The sequence below is a fragment of the Pleuronectes platessa genome, chromosome 13 (assembly GCF_947347685.1).
Source record: "Pleuronectes platessa chromosome 13, fPlePla1.1, whole genome shotgun sequence".
Lineage (NCBI taxonomy): Eukaryota > Metazoa > Chordata > Actinopteri > Pleuronectiformes > Pleuronectidae > Pleuronectes > Pleuronectes platessa.
The window spans coordinates 20,912,641-20,935,269 of record NC_070638.1 but is presented as its reverse complement, the minus strand read 5'-3'; the positions used below and the strand labels follow the sequence as shown (position 1 = coordinate 20,935,269).

The following is a 22,629-nucleotide window of genomic DNA, read 5'->3' as shown; positions in this document are numbered from 1 at the left end:
TCAGTCACCCATTTGTGAGATTAACATAGACTAAGAGAATAGAAAAACTGAAATTGTATCATATAGTCCGAGAAATAAGCATTTTATTATTATAACTTTTAAAGTTTATTTGCATTAGTGTGGGGTAAACAATTATGGGATGTAACAAAGTACATTTACATTACTTGAGTGTTGCAATTTCATTTAGTTACTTTACAAATTAAGACTCTTCCCCCCCAAATATAACGAGAGACAACGATAAAATCCTGCTTTTACATGAATGCATGTATAATCATAACACATAATAACATACACAGAGTGCATTCATTGTGAAAATGGCCAGCCAGCATCATTGAAAATTAAGTTTAAAAAGTAATTCTGAGCATTAGATTCAGATAGATGTATGCGGCTGATAACGACGTCTTATAAATTAAGCCTGATTGAGCTGATCAAACCTCACAGTGACAAGTTGTTAATCTTACTAACTGATAAACAAGCAACCAGCCTTTACCATTTGTAACCTATAATGTTAGAAAGTGACAGATCTTCATCCCTGCCTCTGCACTAATTCTTTAAAGACATCACTGGCGCTAAAGGTAACAGTGTCTCACATCGGAGGAACATCTGATCTGTGTATGTCTGGGTCCCGTTTTGATGAGCTGCTGCATCACGTGGGACCGTTCATAGAGCATTGAAGGAACCACACACAGGATTTTTCGAGTGTGCAAGCAGCAAGCGCACGCTGTACGCTAAGGAGACAGGAGAGCAGGGGTGGAAATTGACTCAAAGCTAAAAAACAAAAAAAGAAGTGAGGAAACCACCATTAAAAGGTGCCTAACTGCTAGTTTGTATTCAATAAGGTGTGTCAACTGATTCTTTAAATACTGTTTGTTCTTGTGTTCATTTGTACTCCCCGCCGCTGACCTCCCAAACTCCCATCTCCCTGCCCTGTGATAGTGAGGGAGTTGTAGCGTGCAAGAGGAGACTGGGGAACAAGGGACAGTATAAGAAAGAGGTTACTGGTCATGAAATTGGAAGAAAATATCCCATCATGATAAACAGAAAAAGAAGCTTGCGACATTTTCCAAATGTCACCTTGGAAATTTGTGTTGACCTCGGACCATAATTCACTTTCCTACACACATGGATGCATGGGTGTATTATTTTCAGCCCAATTAAAAACATTTCTGTGGCTCTAGTGGCTGTGGAAAAACTGCAGAAGTTTACTTTTCTAGCAGATAGAGAGAGAGAGCGAGAACACTGTGCACATTTGATGTGTCTCAGGTCTACACTGTCAACAAAGAATGTAATAGGATTGTGATAACACTGCCAACAGGAACATAAGCAGTGTATTCACTGTGCTCATTAAATTCTATCACTCATTTATTTTAATTCTATCTCATTAATGAGTGGTAGACTGGCGACATGATTCCCAGAACATGGTGCCTCCTGTCTGTCATGCTCTCTGACCTTGACTGGTTCATTGCATTCTTGCAACCACCGTGGCACTGATGAGTTCTTGGAACAGAGAAACGGAGCAGAGGAAAACAACATTCACTAAACCCTTTTATCAATAATGGAGGCCGAGTACAAAGGGCGAATGCCCCCAACACCTCACAGAAAGCAACACTTGACACCTTCGGCAGCTCCAAATGGCGGTTTTGGAATATTAAAAAACCTAAGCGTCCCAAAACTCTGTAACATCAGTGAACTGCAAACAACACAGTAATATTTACCTCTCCTGCTAGCGGGGGAGGCTTTATAGATTATTTTGAAACGTGGGTGTACTGTCTCAGAAAAAAAAATTCTGAAGAGACAACTTTGTAAAATGTGAATTCCTTAATCTTGAACTTCTCTTGAGAAGTGACAAAATGCATGATATATTTGAACATTTACAACAAGCTGTGTCTATTTACCTGTTGATAAAGTGACTAATGTCTACGAGTTGCAAAAGAAAAGCTAGTGTGAAGTTGTTAGAGCACTGCAAAAGCTCCTATAGGAGCCTGCCCTCTGCCAATACGCATTCATTTTAACAAGGACGCTTGTATTAGCTTCTTGAAGCCAAACCAAAGTCAGACAACATGAGACTGTCGTATGAATCATTGTCATAACAATATATACTGTCGGCACTGAGAGAGCACTGGACACAGGGGTTCTGGATTGTGGTTGAGACTTTTGATTGGCCCAAGATAACTAGATTCTCTGCTGCACATCATAGTAGTTGCCGGCACCTTATGGGTACTAAAAATTATCTTTTTAGAAAAGTCAAATCCAGTGTGAATGTATAATATGAAATAAAAAACAACAATTATGCTTAGATTAGACAATTTGGTGTAATAATGGATGTTAGTGCTCTTAGACTGATTTTCTACTTCTTACCTGTAGCGACATACCAACTGTCTCTCAATTATTTATGTACTTCGACCGGTTGGGGTGAGCGGAGAAAAAAGGACAAGCTGGTTGGACAGAGAGCTTCTGTAACTAGTACTCATGTGGTGGCTAGCATATCAGTGGTTGCCCAACACATTACTATTGAGCCCTGATCAACTAGACCTGGAGTTAGTCGGTTTTTCATCAACCCTCTAGCAACAACATGTATATACGGTAACACTTTATAATAGGGAGCAAGTATTAAGCATTACCAAGTGGCTTATAAGCATGTATATAAGTAGCATATTGGCTCTTTATCAGTCATTATAAAGCACTTCCCTAATATAAAGTGTTCCCGCAAATACGTATGAATGAATTTAAAGACGAGGCACAGGTCCCTATGAGTTACATACATTTATGTCACTGGCTGATGATTTCAGATTCTCATCTGCAGCAATAAAGTAGTTATAGTAATATTTCCCTCCACATAAAGTCAATTGCTACATCCAGGATAAGCCAGTTGCAGTGTCAACAATAGATATTTCAAGAAGACAAACTCAATATCCACCATATAAGGCTGGAGAGCCAGTCTATTGCAGTCCTGCAGCAACTCTTCTTCAGCAGATGCTTTGCTCTTGAGTTTTCCTACTGTCTTTACTGCCCTCTCATTCTCTGGCTGCATCAATGAGTGTTTTCCAAAATCCTTGATGTCCTCAACCCAATCCGGAAGTATGATACCCAAGCTCAATGCTCAGAAAAAGGAAAGAAAGATTTCATCGTAATTAATCTAATGATATTTTTAATATTTTGAGAGCAAGTTAATTAGCATGAAGAAAGAAGGAAAATCCCTGTGCTGTGATTAGAATATATATGGATATATCTGTTGTGCAAGCTTGGTGTAAGAACATGCCTTGGAATGCACTCAAACACACACACACACATTCACAACTTTAAAATGGCAGTGCTTCCAGGTACAGGGTGGTATCCTCCAAACTTTCCTGCATAGGAATGAGGCTGTCTAAGCACATAATTAGATCAGCATCATGCATTTTTGGAATCGCTGTTTGTTGGAAATTCCAGTCAATGATTTTCATCTTTGTCATAAAAAATGCACAAACAGAACTTTTGTTGTCCTCAGTGGACAACTTTTGTGCGTGTGCAAGGCGGCCATTACTGGCAGGTGAGGTAATGACTCTTCCCCTTTTTGCTGAAGACGCCCAAGTGCCTCTCTTCCCTCCATGTGTCAGCACTTTAAATGGACTCCAGAGTTTCCTCTGAAGCAACTAAACTTACCAAATATGCCAAATGGGAGTAGGGGATGTCAGAGAGATGGCCTGGTGTGGCCCCAGACCTTCAGGCCCCATCACTATTTCATGATTATAATTGCTGAGCAGGTGTATATTGATCAGAATTGTGCACCAAACAACACTGAAGTTAATGATGTCTAAAGGTGGAAGAGTTAACTCATGTTACACTGTTCCATTACTTCTGCATACATCACAGAGGTTGCTTTGATCACTTGTCGAGATTAGTCACACCATCCCAAATGTAAGTATAGCTCTGTAGTAGATTAAGGGAATATTGAGAGCTATATTGTATTTATATTAATAATTAAACAACCAGTTTAATGATTTGTCCACCAAGATAGCTTTATAGTGACAGGTGTAATAACAATAACATAAATATATCCTCTTGGTGTGGATCCAAGATGGATTGCGTTGGCAGAAATGATTATCATTTTGGTATCTACACAAAGTAGCAAAATAATTTATAGAAAATTGTCTTAGTGATTCAACTACAAAGAAAACACAAGAAGTCAAAGACAGAACGAAAATAGTAGATTTCTCAGATGCTGGTCGAAAGATAAAAATCCTTGTGTGTGCGTGTGTGTGCGCACCACATCAATTCAGCTCATGATTGCAGGCCCATTACTGGATCTGTTCTCCTGCCACTGTGACCAAATTTCTATTATTTCAGGGTTATTTAATGGCAGCCCGTTGTGCCTTTTAGAGTTGGGGCTGCAGAGAGGGATGGCTCTTGGCGTCAGGCGCTGGTCAGCCATGGCTCGCACAACACCCTCGCCCCTGTCTGCTTCCTCTCAGCCTGTGATCCTGGGCTCTTCTGGACATCTATTCTGTCCCATTACTTCACAGTGGGGCCATTTGGTCTCACCTTCCTGCCTCCAAATGGTTTCAGGGTCATGCCCTGTAAAACACAGCCGGAGTAAGAGACGCCCTGCGATGTGTATTATGAATTGGGATCTCGGGAAGAGCAATGTGTGGCATGTGGTGGCTTTCAGTTGGCACAGAAACAGGGGAAAACTGCAATTCATTGAGAACCAGTACTTCAGGGCTGTCATGAACTGATTTAAACCCAGTTTAAACTGTTGGAAGGGGTGTGTCCACTGTGGAGCTGGGGGGATTTTTACATTATCTGTGTTGGTCATTGACTTTAAACCTGTCTGGAGTGGCATCCCTTTATTTTAAAAGTAGACCCACAGGAATAACTGCTTTCTTATTTTTTCAACACTAACATATAGGCTATTCTAACAACAGAAATAATTGAAGCAACCAGAGAACCGAGGCCCTGTAATAGCTCATCAAATGAGCCATTGTCATCAGGTTCAGGTCGGTGTTTGCTTTTAAGACCCATTGTTTCCTTTATATGTACATTTTGATAAATTAGCAACCATTGTCGCGTTGCAGAGCATTGTTGTGTCTGTCTGGATCCACTCTGGTTAAAGCAGGAACCCCAAGTTGTTTGGTCCCTAATTTAAAGAAATGCCTTGTCAAACGTTGCACTGTAGAGTCTTTCCGCACTCCCAAAAGTTAATTAGAACAAACGGTGGTGGAAGCTGCCATATCTTTGTTTAAGAAACTTTTGGTGACTCGCCCACTTAAAGTTTTAGGTTGATTCTCTTGCTCCTCAGGCTTTCAACTGTGTCTTTAAACTTAAGAAGTGCCGTGTTCAAACTTCAGTTCTACCCTTAATATTTCTTTGTCTAACCAGATAAAAAAGGAAAGTTGCTGTGACTGTCAGGTTGTTAAAGCAGTGGGTAGTCGGCGTTTTTTTTATATTGCCCGACACATTGCAGTTACAGCCATAATTTCTCCGAAATTATCAAGCATTTTATACAGTTACTACTCTGTGAGAACAATATATTTCCTCTTTTTCCTGTTCAATTATCAAACCCTGTTATTAAAATACAACTTTTTTTATTAACTTTTGTTCAATATATGTTAAAGATTGTACAGCATTGTTTTATTTCAATTTATTCATGGGAATTAAATTAGTATGCTGGGTAGTAATGCAGTATTTGTATTTGTATATCGTCAATGAGGGTAAAAAAAACCATGTCACATAGGATTTGGCTCTATTTTTTTAAAAGAGAAAAACTGAAGCATTTAGTTTTTTATGAAATCCATGTAGCTGCATTTATTATAAATACCACTCATCACTTATATCAGTGCTGTCATTGCCGTGTCAACCTTATGCTATTGATTTTGATTCATGTATCCACTTTCTCTGTGAAGGTAAATTATCATTGGCCTGTTTCACAATTTGTTGATTTAAAGAAGTTGCTTATACTTGCTGTTGCACACTGAATTGCAGGTAAATGTCTAGCAGTGGATATTGTCATGTTGTCTTACCAACGATAAGCCCAGCATCGCTAAGATATTGTTTAGTAATGAAGGCTGCAAATAACAACTCTTTAAGATTAAGTCTTCATTTCTCAGCAGAAACATATTCTCATATGTAAAGTAGGTGGGTAAACAGATATGCATCCTGGGAACGAATGTTGAAAATAATCTGCATCTTTAACTCAGTGAACCTTTGAGCCTACAAGGGCATTTTGACAAAAACACCCAATGAACACTTTTCAAAACTTTAAAAGCTTCAGTGAGTAAGATTTAGTTGAAAGGGAACTATTGGCAGAATTCAAATATAAAATAAAGAGTCTGTATTTGATGTCCCGTCTTTGACGTGGTTTTCTCTGTGAACTCTTGCTTACCAGACAAACAAACTGTTTGTCTCCAACCGGTGCCCACCTTCCCTCCATTTTTGCGAGGCTTTTTAGAGACTGGTGGTGTCCAGAAGCTCCCTTGCCGTGGAGGCTTCTTCGTTAGCCGAGTCGTTCCTCTTGTCGTCCGTGGCTCTTGCCGCAGAAATCTGCTTGCGTTTGATCCTAAACACATCCCACTTCTCGGAAAGCAGGTCCTTGTTGAAAACGATGGACCCCAACCAGGAGAACAGCAGAATGGACACAAGTGACATGACCATGATGGTAGTGCGGAAGGGAAAGTACTGGGTTAAGACTCCTTTGGCATCCAGCCGACAGCCGGGGAACCTGATTGCGGGTGGCAGGCCTATGAGGGGCTCGCCGCTCAAGATCCTTATGAATACTGCAATCATGTAGCCCACGCTGGCACCATAACCGTTAGACACCTTGCAGAAGAGGATGCAGACTAGCTGAGGGAACATGATTGTGTAGGACATATCAGCACCCACGAGCCAGAAGACCAGGACGCTGCTGTCCAGGAAGGAAAGCGCGGTGCCAGCCATACCCACCACCACCACTGAGATACGGATCGCCCACTGCATCTCACAGTCTGAAGCCTGAAGGAGTAAAACGGATGACAATGAGTTGCGTTTCACGTTAATCTTCTTTAGAAAATGTAAAAGATTTAAGGATCATCTGGACATAAGGCCTCCTTGGCAATCACATACTCTTACAAAGACAGGATCCATAAGTTACAGCAGTGTAAAAGACTAGCAATGAATTGACTCATTATTAGGGTTGGGTACTGAGAACCGGTTCCAATATGGCACCGGTTCCAATACAACCTGCTTCATTTCGGTGCTTGAGCCAATTAAAGACTGAGATCTTGGTTCCTCCCGCCTCCTCACACTTCTACTCCTTCCTTCAAGGGAAGGGGTGCCTCTCGTCGGGCCCCCGCATGAGTCGGGGGCGGCTGCCGGTGGACAAACTCTTTTCTCCGGGCTGCCCGCTACGCGTGCGTCATGGCTTCCGTGCAAGTGAGGGAGGATCTCCTCGCGAGACCTCTCCCTGGTGCTGGCTGGCTCTGAGTCGGCTTGGACAGGCCAGGGGCGGGAGGAACGAAGACCACGCCGAGAAAGGTTTCACAAAAGCGTCTGCATTTTGGGGGGACGAAGGCGGGCCGAGGCCTCGCCTGTTCACAGCCCCAGCCGCGGAGACACGGGGGTCTCCAAGTGATGGAAAAGCGACCCTGAGTCTTCAATTGGCTCAGGCACCGAAGTTAGAGTCACGAGTCAGAGCGTGTGTGTATTTTATATTTATTTTTATTTATTTAAGTATAGTCTAAACTTTTGTTAACAGTTCATACAAGTTATAAAACACTTTTTAATCTACTTTAAACAGTTCATATATTTGGAAATTAAAAAGCCTTTCTTAAATGTCGTTTTGTGCACTTTTTTCTTTAAATATCGGGTTAGGCATCGTTTAAGGACATGTGCACTAAACCAATCAGAATTCAGTCTCCCAGGAGTTATAATTTCAAAAACCAATGGGTGATGTCATGGTGGGTTTCCAATTTGTAACTAGAAGAGTAAATGTACTTTGTGCACTTGCCTATATATGTACTGTATATATTACTATCTTGATTATGCTCCCTTAAAATAACAGTGAAAAACTGACCAGGAGTGTAGGTCTTTCCCTTTCTGCTGCCTCAAGATAGCAAAGTGGAAAGGATACACCTGACCAGATATCATTTTAAGACCAACCATGGGTGCTAAAATGTGCCCAGCTCAAAAGCATTGGCAATGTATGGGAAAATGACAGCTATGTTGGTCTGAAAATAGCAAAGAAACTTGCATCCCACTTAGCACAGCTGTTTGCTTTACTTTGTGCCAGGTATGTGATAGGGCTACCACTATGCTAGCAGAACTGTGAGGCTATACTCTGAGCTAAAAGACAACACTAGCATGTCACGATACTATGACAAAGCTAACATCTAAGTGTAAGCAGTTCTAATGTTTATGTTAGCATCCTAATATATGCCAATTAGCAATTAACAAGTATAGTATAGTTAAGGCTGATGAAAACGTTATTAGATTTGCTAGAATTAGTTTAAAAGTAAAAGGGGCTTTGACCTTATGGTTGTGCAGGATTAATATCCCGATATCAGCAATATAATTGGGATCAATCCTCTGAGAATAGTTAATGTCAGAACAAGATGTTGTACCAGTCTGCCTGGCAGAGGTTGAGATATTTCACCACTATAAGTACAATTTGACCTTCAACACAAGGCATAATCAGTAGGGGTCAAAGCATTACAAAAGTATTACAATACTTCCACTGGGCATCATGAACAATTTCATAGAAACCCTCTTAATTTTTCAAGATACATATTTAAAAAAAAGGCAAATGCCAAGCATCTCGTTCTGGAGAAATCATCGATCATCAAGATCTGTCAGATTTAGGGATGCACCAATTGATCAGCCAGTGACCAGCATTGGTCGATTTTGCCTGATCACTGTCAGTGAAACGATTGTGTGTCGGTAAATGTATAGTTACGCGCCGCACACGGCCGAGGTCCAGTGTGCACCCATTATGATAGCAGGTGCAAGCAAAAAAGTTCAAGTGCGACTAAAAATGTTCCTTTGTCGCTTGTTGATTGTTGGCGATTTCAGATAAGAGCAGAAGCAGCGGTTGGTTTATACAATGTCAGAGTCTCCTGTCTGAGTGTCCTCCCTCCCACACCAACACTAATCGCAAGTTATTAGGACATGAACAGTCCTGAAGTTAACTTTGAGTTTGTTTATGAGACACGTTTTTAAACACATTGATAAAAGAAGACATGACGCAATGTAACGGGAACCGTCAGAATAGTGACTGGAACGATCGATTGAAATTATGTAAATATTTATAATTTCAGATTAGGTCAAGGACATACTGTTATCACAATCTACATCATTCTCCAGAATTCTCACCTGCTTCCTGAGGATGTTCTTGTAAATATTTGAAGACAACAATGAGGCGGACAGAAGAGCTGAGTCCATGGAGGACATAACAGCGGCAGCGACAGCTCCAATGCCGATGACAGAGATGTAGGCTGGCATGAGGTACAGCAGGGCGATAGGGAGGATAGAGCCTGCCTGGTCACGCTCATATGGGGTGGGCAATCCATAGCTGGTTGCGTTCCAGTCTGGAAGGAAGGATAGGTGATTACTTTGGATTGCAATCAAAGGGCAAGGGGAGGAATACATAAATGAAAGAAGAAACTGGGGTTAAATCTGATCGATGAAGCTATATTCAGTTTTATTCAAGATGTAAGGCTAATGTAGAGACTTGGGTTTTCCAAAGTTTCTCTAATATGTACCTGTAGATGCAGCCACAGCTCCCACCAGCACAGAGGGTATACCCAGCACCAGGCAGAAGGCGGAGGAGGCATAGCAGGTCACTTGAGCCTGGGTGTAAGATGAGGCTGACAGGATCCTTTGGTAGAACGCCTGGTAGGCCAAGCCCCCCAGAGCCTGGCACAAGCAACATGAAATGAGACATGATGACAGAAATTAGTTGCAAGACAAGGGGAGCAATCCTCCCATGACTTGCTGTTGTATGCTTGGCTGATACCATATCTAATCAAATAAGACAATTTAATTTTACCTCTGCTTTCTATTTATTTTAACTGCTGTGAAGGCAGGAGTTATGTAAATGCTGCATGAGCTGCGTATCAGAAAACATCCAGAGCTGCCTGTAGATGCATATATTGTCTCACACTCCACTCACCAGCAGCATGAAGTCGTCAATCCACTTTCCGGCCTCGTCGAGCTTCACCGTTCCGACCCAGGGAGCCTGGAAGGTCTGGTTGTAGGCTGTCAGCGAGATGTCCAGAGAGTGAGGGTTGGTCAACAGGAAGGGAACACACACCCACTGTATACACAAACAAAAGGACACAACCAATCTGATTATGAGTCCAAGGGGGGTGTTTTCAGTCAGACACTTGGAATTAGGAATCTGAAAGTAGAGCTAGAGTTGAAGCTCCTGTTTGTGAGAGGCTATATACAACTTGTATTTCTCACTGTGGTTAAATGTACATACATCTCATCTGTCCATAATTTCCTCTATATTTATACATATACACAAAACAAACAACAACAAATGTACACACATGAAGAAAAAATTAAGTTAGACAGAAAAAAGCTTATAGGTTTGAGTCTTTCATTTGATGAGTTTTTCATTTGATATATTTGTGCTGATATCCACACTGTCCTTAAGGCCATATTCTACTCTCTAAGTATGTATCACGTTCATTTTGTATTTTTTATGCCATTTTGCTGAGCAGCAAAAGACCTGTGTCAAATGGATGATCCCTTTTAGAGTAATATAGATATCCTCACCTTTTTTTATTTTAAAATAAGTCTTAATGGGCAATATAAAAAAAATGGATAATATTAACGCAGACTACCAGATGCCAATCGATGCTGTAGTTAATCTAAGGACATAGAATAAGATTCAACTCCGCCCATAGACTGAAGGCACACTGACACTCCCCCACTGACAGCTACGGTGCACTGGAGGTCTGTTAACCCATCCAATTATTAAGGCCCAAGCACCGAATGGTGAGAGGCCCTATTGAAATTGTAAGGATTATTCTAAGCGTAATGAATGGGCTTTTTGAGGGCTTCAACATGCTAAACAATCTTTCAAAGTTTGCAGTAAATTAGAAAGTGGTGAAAATGTCCGTAATCTGGAGTATTTGGAAATGGGCATGGCAAAATGGCTCAACAGCGCCACCTGGAACGCAGCCCCTAGGTTTCCTCTTAACCAATTTTTTAACAAAATCGATTGGCCTACATCTACAAAAATCGATAGGGACATGTGTCTTTTCATGACAAAGAAATAAGTCTCTTGGATAGATATGCTAGACTAAACAGGAAACCCGCCATTTTGGATGTGGTGCCCATTTTGGCGATTTTCTAAAATTTTGCTCTTTTGAACTTGTACAGACATAGTTGGTCCAATCTAGTCCAAATTGAAATGTAAGTCAAGACTTGCGACCTGATGACATCTACAAAGAAATCATGACTTAAAATCACAGCGCCACCTGCTGGCTACAGGAAGTGAAGCGTTTATCCTTGACGCAGAGCGCAAAATGCATGCAACGCGGAGACGTGCGATTTATAAAAGACATGCCAAGTGTGAAGTTGATTAGATTATAGGTTCAAGAGATACAGGTTCCACATACAGACAGACATTTGTGGAATTAGTAGGTAGATAGTGTTGCAATACATTGTAGTTTGTGTCTTGTATGTAGCGTTTAATATAGTGTATAGGAGTTTAACTTTAGTGTTTTCAGCGACATGGTACAGAACTTACAAGCCGGCCCCCGAACTAACTTGGACTTTCTCTAACTCATCTCCAAAAAATGCAGCTTGCTAGAAAGTGAAATCATATTTGAACTGTAATAAATGCTCCACCAATCAGAGATGTTGCAATTATTCCTGAGGATGTTGGTAGTGTGGTCCTTCTCCTTGACATTTTGACTAAAACATGTTACTCTTAAAATGCAGTTGATATCACATGGACTTTTTTTGACGTTTCATTTAGCTGACACTTTTACCCAAAGCGACTTACAATAAGTGCATTCAACCACGAGGGTACAAACCTAGAACAACAAGAATCAAGAAATTACAATTTCTTCAAAAAAAGGCACACTACAAATAGCTTGTGGCTTCTTCAGGAGAATATAACACAATGGGGTTATAATCACAGTCTCGTAGCTCGTGGTAAGTCTACAACATCGATATCAAATTCCTTATTTAAACAATTATTTGGATTCTTGGTGTTTACGCACCAGGCTGACAAAGACGAGTATGAGCTGGATAACGTCTTTGGAAGCCACAGAGTAGAGCCCCCCCAGCAGTGTGTAGATTATGGCCACCACTGAGGAGATGATGATGGAGTAGACGTAGGACAGATCCAGGATCACACTCATAGTTCCCCCTGGAACAACACAGCAGCGTGGTGAGTGCAGGAGTACTGAGAGAGTCAGCAGGCCTTGTGATGTACAGATGATGGTAGCAACAGATTCATGCAACTTCTTACATAATATTTCCTCTAAGTGTTTCATTAGTGTTTCAACTTAAATGCAGAAGTGAGACTGAGAACCTATAGGTTCTCAGTCTCACTTCTGCGTTTAAGTTTTTCTCTCACACACACTAATATACATGAATCCAATCTCTAGTACTTTGACTTAGGATTTAAGAAGCCATGCAATGACATTGTCTTGTTGCCTTAATGTTGTATTTTCCCCCAAAAAACCTCGACAAACAAACTTTTACCAACAAATAGCCATACCTTACATTTCTAGAAGTCTGAGTTATTAGTAAAGTTACACTAAAACATGTTTGGCAAAGCATCAGCTTGCTTAGATAGAGTAACCAGGCAACACAACCATATAGAAACATAAGAGAGGCAGCCTATTGATTGTGACTTCAAATTATTCCTTGTTCACAAACTTTGGTAAAGTATCTCACTTCAAATAGTCACAAATGTTGATTAAAGTCAGAAAACTGAAGATCAGTGTACAGAGAATTGTCTTCAAGTAAAATTATTGGTAAATGTAAACAAGTTAATACAAATACAAATCTTGTTACTCAAACAAGGCAAGCAAAATGTCACTACCTTCACCGTCTCTTCTGCCACATTGCCAGGGTCCCCCCAGCCGCAGCCTGCAGCCAAACCACAACAATGCCCTTAAACAGAGAAGTGTCAGATCGGCACCATTGCTCGCCACTCACCATCCCTGCTGACTTGTTATCTCCCTGCGGACCCTGCCACCCTCTAAACCAGCCCACCACCACCGCTGTTTGTCTCACCCACTATAGCATTGTATCGTCTTGATGATACATGCTTGACCTTTTCAGCTTGGCCTTTGGCTCAATGACACTTTACAAAAATATGATTTCTGTTTTTTTATTAATTCTGCTTGATTATCTAAAAGAGATCATAATTTCTTCATTACCCTTAAAACAAAAATATACTACCGATACTAACCTGTTCTCACTTGGCACTGAAACGCATCTGGTCACATGACCAGACCTTCAGTTTTCTTTTGGATTTGAAGGTATTCTGTTTAACTTTGCTGCATAATCCAGTTTTAATGAGATGACAGGTTATCAGAGGAGTAAAATCTGAACCACATGTGGTCACATGCTTTCTGATTCCATATGCGAACTGTAATCCATCTCGACCAGATCTAAACCTGATCTAGATATGTGTAGACACACCTCCAGATCAAACATGTGCATTTTGTTGTTGTTTGTCCAGTAATTTACTTTATGACAAGGCATGATGCAACATGTTTTGTTAATAATATCTGGATGGCCTGTTTCCCATAGCTGTAGATTGTCTTATCTGTTCTTTGCTGTGCTATGCTTTCCCCCTCTGTGCTAAATTTAGGAGTACAATAATTCAGGGGGCTCTGGGGCTTAATGGGCAGCACCAAGGTGCCCAAAGAGTGCGCACATAGAAACATACACACACACACATACAAAGGACACAGACACACTCCCATTGCAACCTGTCGGTTCTGTACCTAATTTCTTCCTGGCAGAAATTTGACCATGATTGTGTTGTTAATACATGGATCACTATTGTGCATGGAGGGGGTGTGTGTTTTAAAAGTATAATCCTCTCTGGCACTGGCACTGGCCCACATGCACACACAGACACACAGTCTCCCAGCAACAACGCCCCTGCGGGTCAAATGCTCAGTGCACTCTCTATGGAGTGTCAAGTGTTTTTGTATGTGGTGTGATGCCACGCACACATCAGTCATGTATCCATAACTGTACAATAAACAACGTCAGGAGGTTTTACTGATGAGTGAGGGTAACCCTATTTCTATATTAGTTTAACAGGTTTGGATAAAAAACGTCCCAGGAACATTCCTGCCTCTCTACCAGTCCTTTTGTGGTGTGTCAAAACAGTGACTCAGACACTGTCAATGGATTTCAAAGCTCCCCTCTTTAGGACTTTGACTGATTCAAATTATAGTCAAAGTATTGTCAGTCACTGAGAATCTTGGAACAAACAATGGAAGGAAGTTTGTAACGACACAACAAGCTATAATTGATCACCTTTCACAAATAACACTGGAAAAGAAAACAATTAAAAACACACTCTACAAAACATTTTGTACACACACATTTTCTCTGCTGCACCACAGTGTTAATTTTGTTGACGAAAACCATGACGAAAAATATTCGTTAACAAACTTTTTCCCATGACAAAGACGAGCCGAAGACGTAATGAAAACAATTCTTTGAAAATAAAAACTATGACTAAATCTATTTTAACTTTCGTTGACGAGACGAGACGAAAATGTTGGTGGTTGACTAAGTTACATAATTTTTTCTAACATCAACGTATCAGGCCGTCATGAAGTATCAGGAGCGGGCGAGTGAGTGTGTGTGTGCGCCCCAGATAGCGCACCGGTCCCGAGGCTCCGCCCCCCGCCCTGCTCACTCACTCAGAGACACAAGATCAGAGCTCGTTCACGTGAAGAAGCCGCTCACTGACTCACCGGCAGCTTCTTAAAAGTGGAAACAGTGAAAACACAGAGTTTCTCTGGTCTCAGCTGCTCAGAGATCAGCGCAGCAGCTTCTTGATCAGAGCAGAAGCTGCAGTTGGTTTGTACCGAGCTTCAGTTTCTGTGTTCGCCTCCAGCCTCACCTGCTCTCACTTTTTGTTTTCACATTTAAAACTAAATATATATTTTAAAGCTATTAGGCTGCAGCTATATGTTTTTATTTATTTCAAAATAGGGTACTTCTTATTTCATACATTTCCCATAAATACGAGGAGGACTCAAATAGCCCTACAAAGTTCTGTGTTTAATTTATTTCAAAGTAGGTCACACTTGCCTGTGTATTTTCTTCTTTTCATAAGCATTCTGTGTTTTCCTTTGTTGTAACAGGTACAAATAGCAATAAAATGTCAAGAGTTTTCTTTGTCTTTCTATAATCTCGTTAATGCAACAAACTATAGTTTAGTATAGTATAACTTTATATTAAACTTTATTAGCTTTGTTATCAATATGTTTTGCTGCTCCAGACAAATTTTATTTGGGGGAAGAGGGGGCAAAATGACTCTTTTGAAAGTAAAGGTTGCCGACCCCTGCTATAGACCTATGCTGGTAGGGATATCTAATGGACAACCTAAGTACTGCAAGCTAGACTATTATGCAGTTTTAGACACAACACAGGGGCCCTGGGCCTGAGAAGGGAAGAACAGGATTTTAATGTGGCGACTAAATGTGACTAAAACTAGACTAAAACTAAGAAGGATAAAAATGACTAAATATGACTAAAACTAATATGCATTTTCGTCAAAAGACTAAGACTAAATCAAAATTAGCTGCCAAAATTAACACTGCTGCACCCCCCCCCCCCCCCCCCTCCCACACACACGCACAATTAAATCATTACAGATTAGAGAGTGAATAGGGAAAATGTAGTAAGTTTAATAAAACAGCACAGGTGGATTGTATCACAAGGAGACACTTAAATCTTATGTCCCCTAGTCCACGAAATAATAGTCAGTCAGTTATTTTAGTGACTGACCCTCATTGAGCTTATAAAGCTGAGGATCAAACATGTGTTTTGTTTTCATTTCAGCGGAGCAGCAAGAACGAGCATCCACAGCTTTGTCATGTAACGTCTGTGTTTGACAAATATATTGCAGTAATTACTGCTTTTCAACCTGGACCTTGGTTCCATCCGACATTTAAGACTAAATCCAGTATTTTCTTTCTGCCCGGCATCATACAGCTCTCTTTTCTCTGAACTGTTCAGTTTTGAATATTAAGTGACTGTTTGCTAAGCTGCACCCACTTGACTTTTTGTGCTTTAAAATGTTTGCGCACATTGTGTAACTAGACCTATGGGGGGCCCGCATGATTGCACAAGTACATGTGTGTAAACGATTCAGTGCCAGACAGTTTTACAGAGTGAGCTAACTCACCCAAGCTGATGAGTGTGCCACGTGTGCACAACTACTATTATTTAAAAAGGTGTCGGTCTGACGTCCCAGTCCATCAAGCATCAATGCAGCTCAAGTCATGATGGTTAGTGGTTTATTTATTTTGTGCACATTGTGTATCTATATCCTTTGGTGCCTGCATGATTGCTTAAGTAAGTATGTGCATACGATATACTGACAGACAGAGTTTGAGCTAACTTACCCAGACTGACGAGTGTGCGTGCCACCCACAGGACATCAGCCACTAGTGCGGGAATGATTAGCAAAACGCTCAGGACGTTGCCATACTTCTGCTGGAAGTGGTCCATCATTGTCACATACTTCTTCTCTCTCATGGGCTTGGCAAAGAAAAAGCCACCTGTAGCAGAAGTGATTAAATCAGCAATATATGTCAGAGTCTCTCTCAGAAAAACGTCAGAAATCCAGGTCTCTCTGCACCTGTTGCCTCAACCTTATTTCTCATGGTCCTATGTTTAAAGTGAGCAACACTTTTATTGGAGTGTGGAGTCCGTGGGGGGCTGGGGGTATGGAAGCAGCTAGGTGCCCGACAACACTTGAGAGACGGAATCAGTTCAGTTTAAAATCACACCTAATAATCTATGTGTACAGGATTTAGTGAACTTTATTTTATTGTTATCTATACCTAGTTGGTGTAAATATCCCTTACGATTACTGCATATACTTTTTTTATCATCCCACAGGACTTTTAATAGCTGCTAAGGGATAACAAGGTAACAATAATGATGATAACCTTCCCTCTTCCAAACTTGACCCCATAATCTTAAAGTCAGAGATGTGAAGAAGATGGGAAAGAGGATAGACCAATTAAAATGGCAGTATTCACATGTTATCAGCGTTTATTGCAGCGTTTATTTACTTTCCCAACCACAACTAGTGCCACTGGCATTTACTGCAGGACCTTGCATGCACAACCTTAGGTATTGTGTAACCAGACTATGTTAGGCTGCATAAAGTACATACCTACTTTTGTTTCTTTTTAAATCTGTGATACTGCAGTGGACTCTTAGATCAGTTTCACTCACAAAGTTGTATCCAATTAAATTTGACCGCAGACTTCAATCAGCGGACATGATTTGTACAAAACAAATCAAGGAGGAGGTGAAAGGGGGGGTCAGGTTAATGTTCAGGGTTTTATTGGCTTGAGGATCAATTGTGCCACTCACCTAAGAAGAAGGTCAGTACATAAGCCACAGGCATGAGGGCCCACACTGCGCCCAGGGTTGGGTTGTATGTTGCCTCAGCTAAACCAAGGATGAAGCCTCCACCAACCCACGAAGCTGCCGAAAGACAAACACATGTTATAGGAGAAACATGACATACAGTGTGTGCATTAACAACATTTTACACATACTTGACAGCAATTTAAGACGACAGTTACACTTTTTTTATTCAATCGCAAATTTCATGCCTGCAATATGCCAATTTGCTTTACCTGTAAGAGTGAAAATGCCGAGGAGTAAGTTGATGTTACAGCTGGCCAATAGAGTCATCCCTATTCCATCTACATTGCACTTTCTCTCCTCCGACCAGATGCCCGTGCCCAAGATTAAAAGGTAGAACACTGCCATCACCGCCAGACCGAGCACATTGAGAGCCATCCTGAACTACTGTTGTGTCCGTTCCCTGTTGGATGGAGAGACTGAAAGGGACAAAAATAAGGATTTGAGTGGCTACAAAATACAAAAGATCATATAACAACACAGCTTGAAGTGATTGTTTAAATAATTAAAGCAAATAATACAAAATGCACCATCACATTCACATTTACTGTCTGTCCAAATATTTGTAGGACTGCAGGACAGGAGGGTGGGGGAGGCAAATCTTCCAAACTTCAGATGTCATCTAAGATGATTCTGACAAACAAAAGGGTACTTTCATCATGTGCAGGAAGCTATTAAGCACACATGATAAACATCAATGAACAGAAACTCTAGGCTTCATTTAAATGACTAGAGAGAGTAAGGTGAGCAAGGTAAAAAGATGTCTTCTCAAAGAAAGAATGAATAAAAAGGTTGCGGTGGGAGCAAAAAGGACAGGAGCGGCAACATCTCGGATGACCTGACTCTACTTGCTTGGCAGACGGAGTGATGGGGTGGAGAAAGGTCGAGTGGAGGTGCAGAAAAAAGAAGGCAAGGGAAGGCAAAGATGTAGATACGGAGAGCGAAAGGGGTCTCACCATAATACTTGGCAGCACTGACAAAGATGGCGGACAGATGTTGTACCCATACATTGGGATGTAAACACACTTCAGAGCCAAGTTAGTGTGTATGTGTGTCAGTCTGTGTGTTTTTTTATACTGTTACTGTGTGATGAGCAGATGGTTTCTTAAAAAATTATTAATATTTGAGAAAAGTCTTAGAACCTTAAAAAAAGCGTTAATCTCTAGCTGCTGGTTGTCACCTACTTGACCCCGCTTCTCTGCACATCAACATGGCTTATATCAAGTACACCCCATCAACTGTTAATGCAGGGCAGGGAAGTTGAAGGTGAAATTTTTTTTTAATTAAAATATATATCACATTAAGGCAGTTTCTTAGAGAACCCCATTTTCTCTATTAAAGACAAATGTATTTGTAATAATATACAGCCTTTATTTTAATGTTGGAAAAAAAGAAGACATGGCTCCCGCCCAACAGGGTAAAAGATATCTGGTATACAGAAAGCTTTAGCCCCAATCATAAAACTCGAGAAAGAAAGAAGGCATGTATATCCACATGGAGGAATAGAGAAAGTAGATAAAGGATACGCTTGTGAAAAGAAAGGTGCAAAATAAATAAATGTGTGTTTGTGTTTATGTGAAGGTATGGAAAGAATGGGTAAGGGACTGGGGGGGCTGGAGGAGTTGGCTCTGTGCCAAAATCAACAAAAATACACACACAAACAGTGGCTGTCCTTCACTCTCTCATTCCCGAGGGAGTCGGATTGAGAACTTTTATCAAACAAAGTGAAAGAGTCGTCAAAGTTGATGCTGAGATTGTGTGGTGGTGATGGTGGTGGAGGGAGGGAGGACTGAACTCTGTAGGTTCAACGCTTGGGAATCTGGTGCAAGTGAGTCTTATTTACAATCCATTACTAGTGAGAGAGAAATATGTACAATGCTAACTCAAGCTACCTAGCTTCTTTTCTGGCAAGCTGACCATAGATAGATCAACAAAATAAAGCTTGAATTATAACAGTATATACTTAATAGACTGATTGATATGCATTTGAAAACATGCTTTTGATTTTCTTCATCCAGAGTGTTAGTATGGCTGGTTGCAATCATTTCAAACTTACGTTTGATGTGGAAAATGAGAAGACAACTCTTGGTCTTGATGAGCGTGAAATCTGATTCTGAGGACCTAGAAGATCTTCTACAGGATCAAGCTGGAGTAGTAAGTGTGTCTTGGAATCCAGCTCTCCTAAGTGAAGAAGGCCCATTTGGGAACATAGGAGACACATCTTCTAAGTCACCACAAGTTCCTCTGATCACATTGAAAAGTCATATTCTTTGTCATCACAGGTTACTATGACATCAATTTTCTATGATTGATGTGATAGAAGGTGAGTCTTCTATCATCAATCATAGAATACTCATACTCTATGTCAGGCACTTTCCCAGACATTTTGGGGGGCAGGTGCTCACACCAAAAAAAAGGGCACCCATCGCCAAAATTATTTATGAAATTAACAATAACTAGGGTCTGCGTTCCAACATCGTCGCCTTTGGCGATTCATGGTCCATGTATGTCGGCAATACAGAACATAGTGTTTAGTGGCGTGTAATCAAACTTTGACGCCACACCACGGTCACCTGGATAATAATAATAACAAGACATAAATATTCCTTTGATCTTTGAACACTAACACTGCTAGAGTGGAGTTGTTTGTTTACGGCTCAGTATCAAAGGATTCGTGGTCCAGAACATTATGTTTTGATGGCATGTAATCAGTTGTTCTGATGAAAGCCCTGGTACAAGTACCTCAAAGTAATAATGTGGAATATGGCCAAAATGGCCACTAAATGCAAAATAGCAGTTTTTTTTTCATTTTGGTATGAATTTGAGCATGTTAATACCCTCAAAAAGCCAATTCATTTGTGTGAATAATAATAATAATAATAATAATAATCCTTACAATTTCAATAGGGCCTCCCACTGTCATTGCTCGGGCCCTAATAAATTACCTAGGCTCTGTAAACTGGAAATATCTCATTCAAACCAAAGTAATTTGAAGGCAAAAGTATTTAATTTTTAATTTTGTATCTCTCAAAAGCCAGAGGTATTTTATTTATTTTTTCAGATTTATTTAGGATATTTTGACGTAATGACAGCAACATTGGAGATAACAGGGAAGGTAAGAGGTGACATGCAGCAAATGATTCAAACCCAGGCTGGCTGCAAATGGACTTAAACTAGATGTACAGTGCTGTGAAAAAGTATTTACACACTGACATATTTGATGATCTAAATCATTTCAGTGTGACAAACACATTTTAAAATTAGACAAAGATAACCCAAGTAAATACAAAATGCAGTTTTTAAAATCATGATTTCACTTATTAAGGGAAAAAAGCTATCCAAACCTACCTGGTCCTGGTGAAAAAGTAATTGCCCTCTAAACCTAATAACTGGTTGAGCCACCCTTGGTTGAGCCACCAAAAGAGGAACTTTGGCCCACTCTTCTTTGCAGAATAATTTTAATTCAGCCACATTGTCAGGTTTTTTAGTATAAACGGCTTGTTTAAGGTCATGCCACAGCAGCTCAATCAGATTTAAGTCCGGACTCTGACTAGGCCACTCCAAAACCTTAATTTTGTCTTTTTATAGCCATTCAGAGGTGGACATGCTGGTGTGTTTCGGATCATTGTCCTGCTGCATAACCCAAGTGCGCTTGAGCTTGAGGTCACAAACTGATGGCCAGATATTGTCCTTCAGGATTTTCTGGTAGAGAGCAGAATTCATGGTTCCATCAATTATGGCAAGTCGTTCAGGTCCTGAAGCTGCAAAGCAGCCCAAGACCATCACACTACCACCACCATGTTTGACTGTTGTTATGATGTTGTTTTTATGATATGCTGTGTTGGTCAGCAGTGGCTTTCGCCTTCGAACTCTCCCATGGAAGCCATTTTTGCCCAGTCCCTTTCTTATTTTTTAATCACGAACACTGACCGTAACTGAGCCAAGTGAGGCCTGCAGTTCCTTAGATGTTGTTCTCGGGTCTTTTATGACCTTCTGGATGAGTCGTCGATGTGCTCTTGGAGTAATTTTGGTAGGGCGGCCACTCATGGGAAGATTCACCACTGTTCGAAGTCTTCTCCATATATGGATAATGGCTCTCACGGTGGTTCACTGAAGTCCCAAAGCCTTAGAAATGGCTTTGTAACCCTTTCCAGACTGATACATGTCAATTACTTTGTTTCTCATCTGTTTTTGAATTTCTTTAGATCGAGGCATGATTGGATAGGTTTGGATAGCTTTTTTCCCTTAATAAATGAAATCATTAAAAACTGCATTTTATATTTACTCGGGTTATCTTTGTCTAATATAAAAATTGTTTTTATGATCTGAAACATTTAAGTGTGACAAATATGCAAAAACATAAGAAACCAGGAAGGGGGGAAATACTTTTTCACAGCACTGTATATGACTAGCACTGATGTGGAGATTAGGTTCTGATTAAGTATGTTATGAACAGACATTACACTTGTTTCAGTAAATTTCAGCTGCAAATGTCTGAGAGGTCAGTGTTCGCTTATTTACCTCAGAAGATGTAAGGTACATTTTCTCTCAACTCTATTTGAAATGGCCTTTCTTCTCGTGCACCACCGAGGCATGCTGTTGCAATTTGAACCACTTTAACATCCTCCAGTGTAGAACTATTATGTTGTGGACAGCATTTCTTTTATGTTCCCTCCTTACTGGAAAATGTGCAGCCTCAGAGCTGTTAAGGGCAGCTGTGTTCTGCTCAGGTGTTTAGAGAGCTACTTACAGCGAAAGCTCCATTTCCTGTACTTCAGAACTTGAAAATCCAACCCAATAATAAACTTTAAAATAACATCTCAAAATCTATGCTCCTGAAAGGCATTCAGAGTGCTGCAGTTGGGTGTTTACATGTGCCACCAATAGTTGTGTAACACAGGGAAAACGATAGCTTCAGGGTCATGCATGGCTTGGGTGGCCCGGGAAGGTTGCATAATCAGTTTGGAAGTTACAGAAATGATTGGACACAGATCCCCCTCAACTCACAGT

At 40.6% G+C, this 22,629-nt stretch overlaps 2 protein-coding genes across 2 annotated transcripts in view; one reads left to right on the top strand and one right to left on the bottom strand.

Annotated features, from left to right (window-relative positions):
* The window catches only part of astn1 (astrotactin 1), a 421,252-nt gene that overhangs the window by 104,281 nt on the left and 294,342 nt on the right, over positions 1-22,629 (top strand). The window lies entirely within an intron of this gene.
* Positions 5,450-18,019, bottom strand: LOC128455112 (high affinity choline transporter 1). The gene is made up of 8 exons (XM_053438755.1): positions 17,832-18,019; positions 17,563-17,676; positions 16,581-16,736; positions 12,189-12,337; positions 10,121-10,264; positions 9,711-9,864; positions 9,322-9,536; positions 5,450-6,966 (listed from the first exon to the last, which is right to left on the bottom strand). The coding sequence occupies exons 1-8, from the start codon at positions 17,995-17,997 to the stop codon at positions 6,424-6,426; spliced, it is 1,641 nt and encodes a 546-aa protein (XP_053294730.1). The 5' UTR covers positions 17,998-18,019; the 3' UTR covers positions 5,450-6,423.

Coding starts and splice junctions, on each gene's coding strand:
- LOC128455112 (XM_053438755.1), bottom strand. CDS start 17,997: ATGGCTCTCAATGTGCTCGGTCTGGCGGTGATGGCAGTGTTCTACCTT. Junction 9,865..10,120: donor TTGACGACTTCATGCTGCTG/GTGAGTGGAGTG, acceptor TGCTTGTGCCAG/GCTCTGGGGGGCTTGGCCTA. Junction 9,537..9,710: donor AGCTGTGGCTGCATCTACAG/GTACATATTAGA, acceptor CCTTCCTTCCAG/ACTGGAACGCAACCAGCTAT.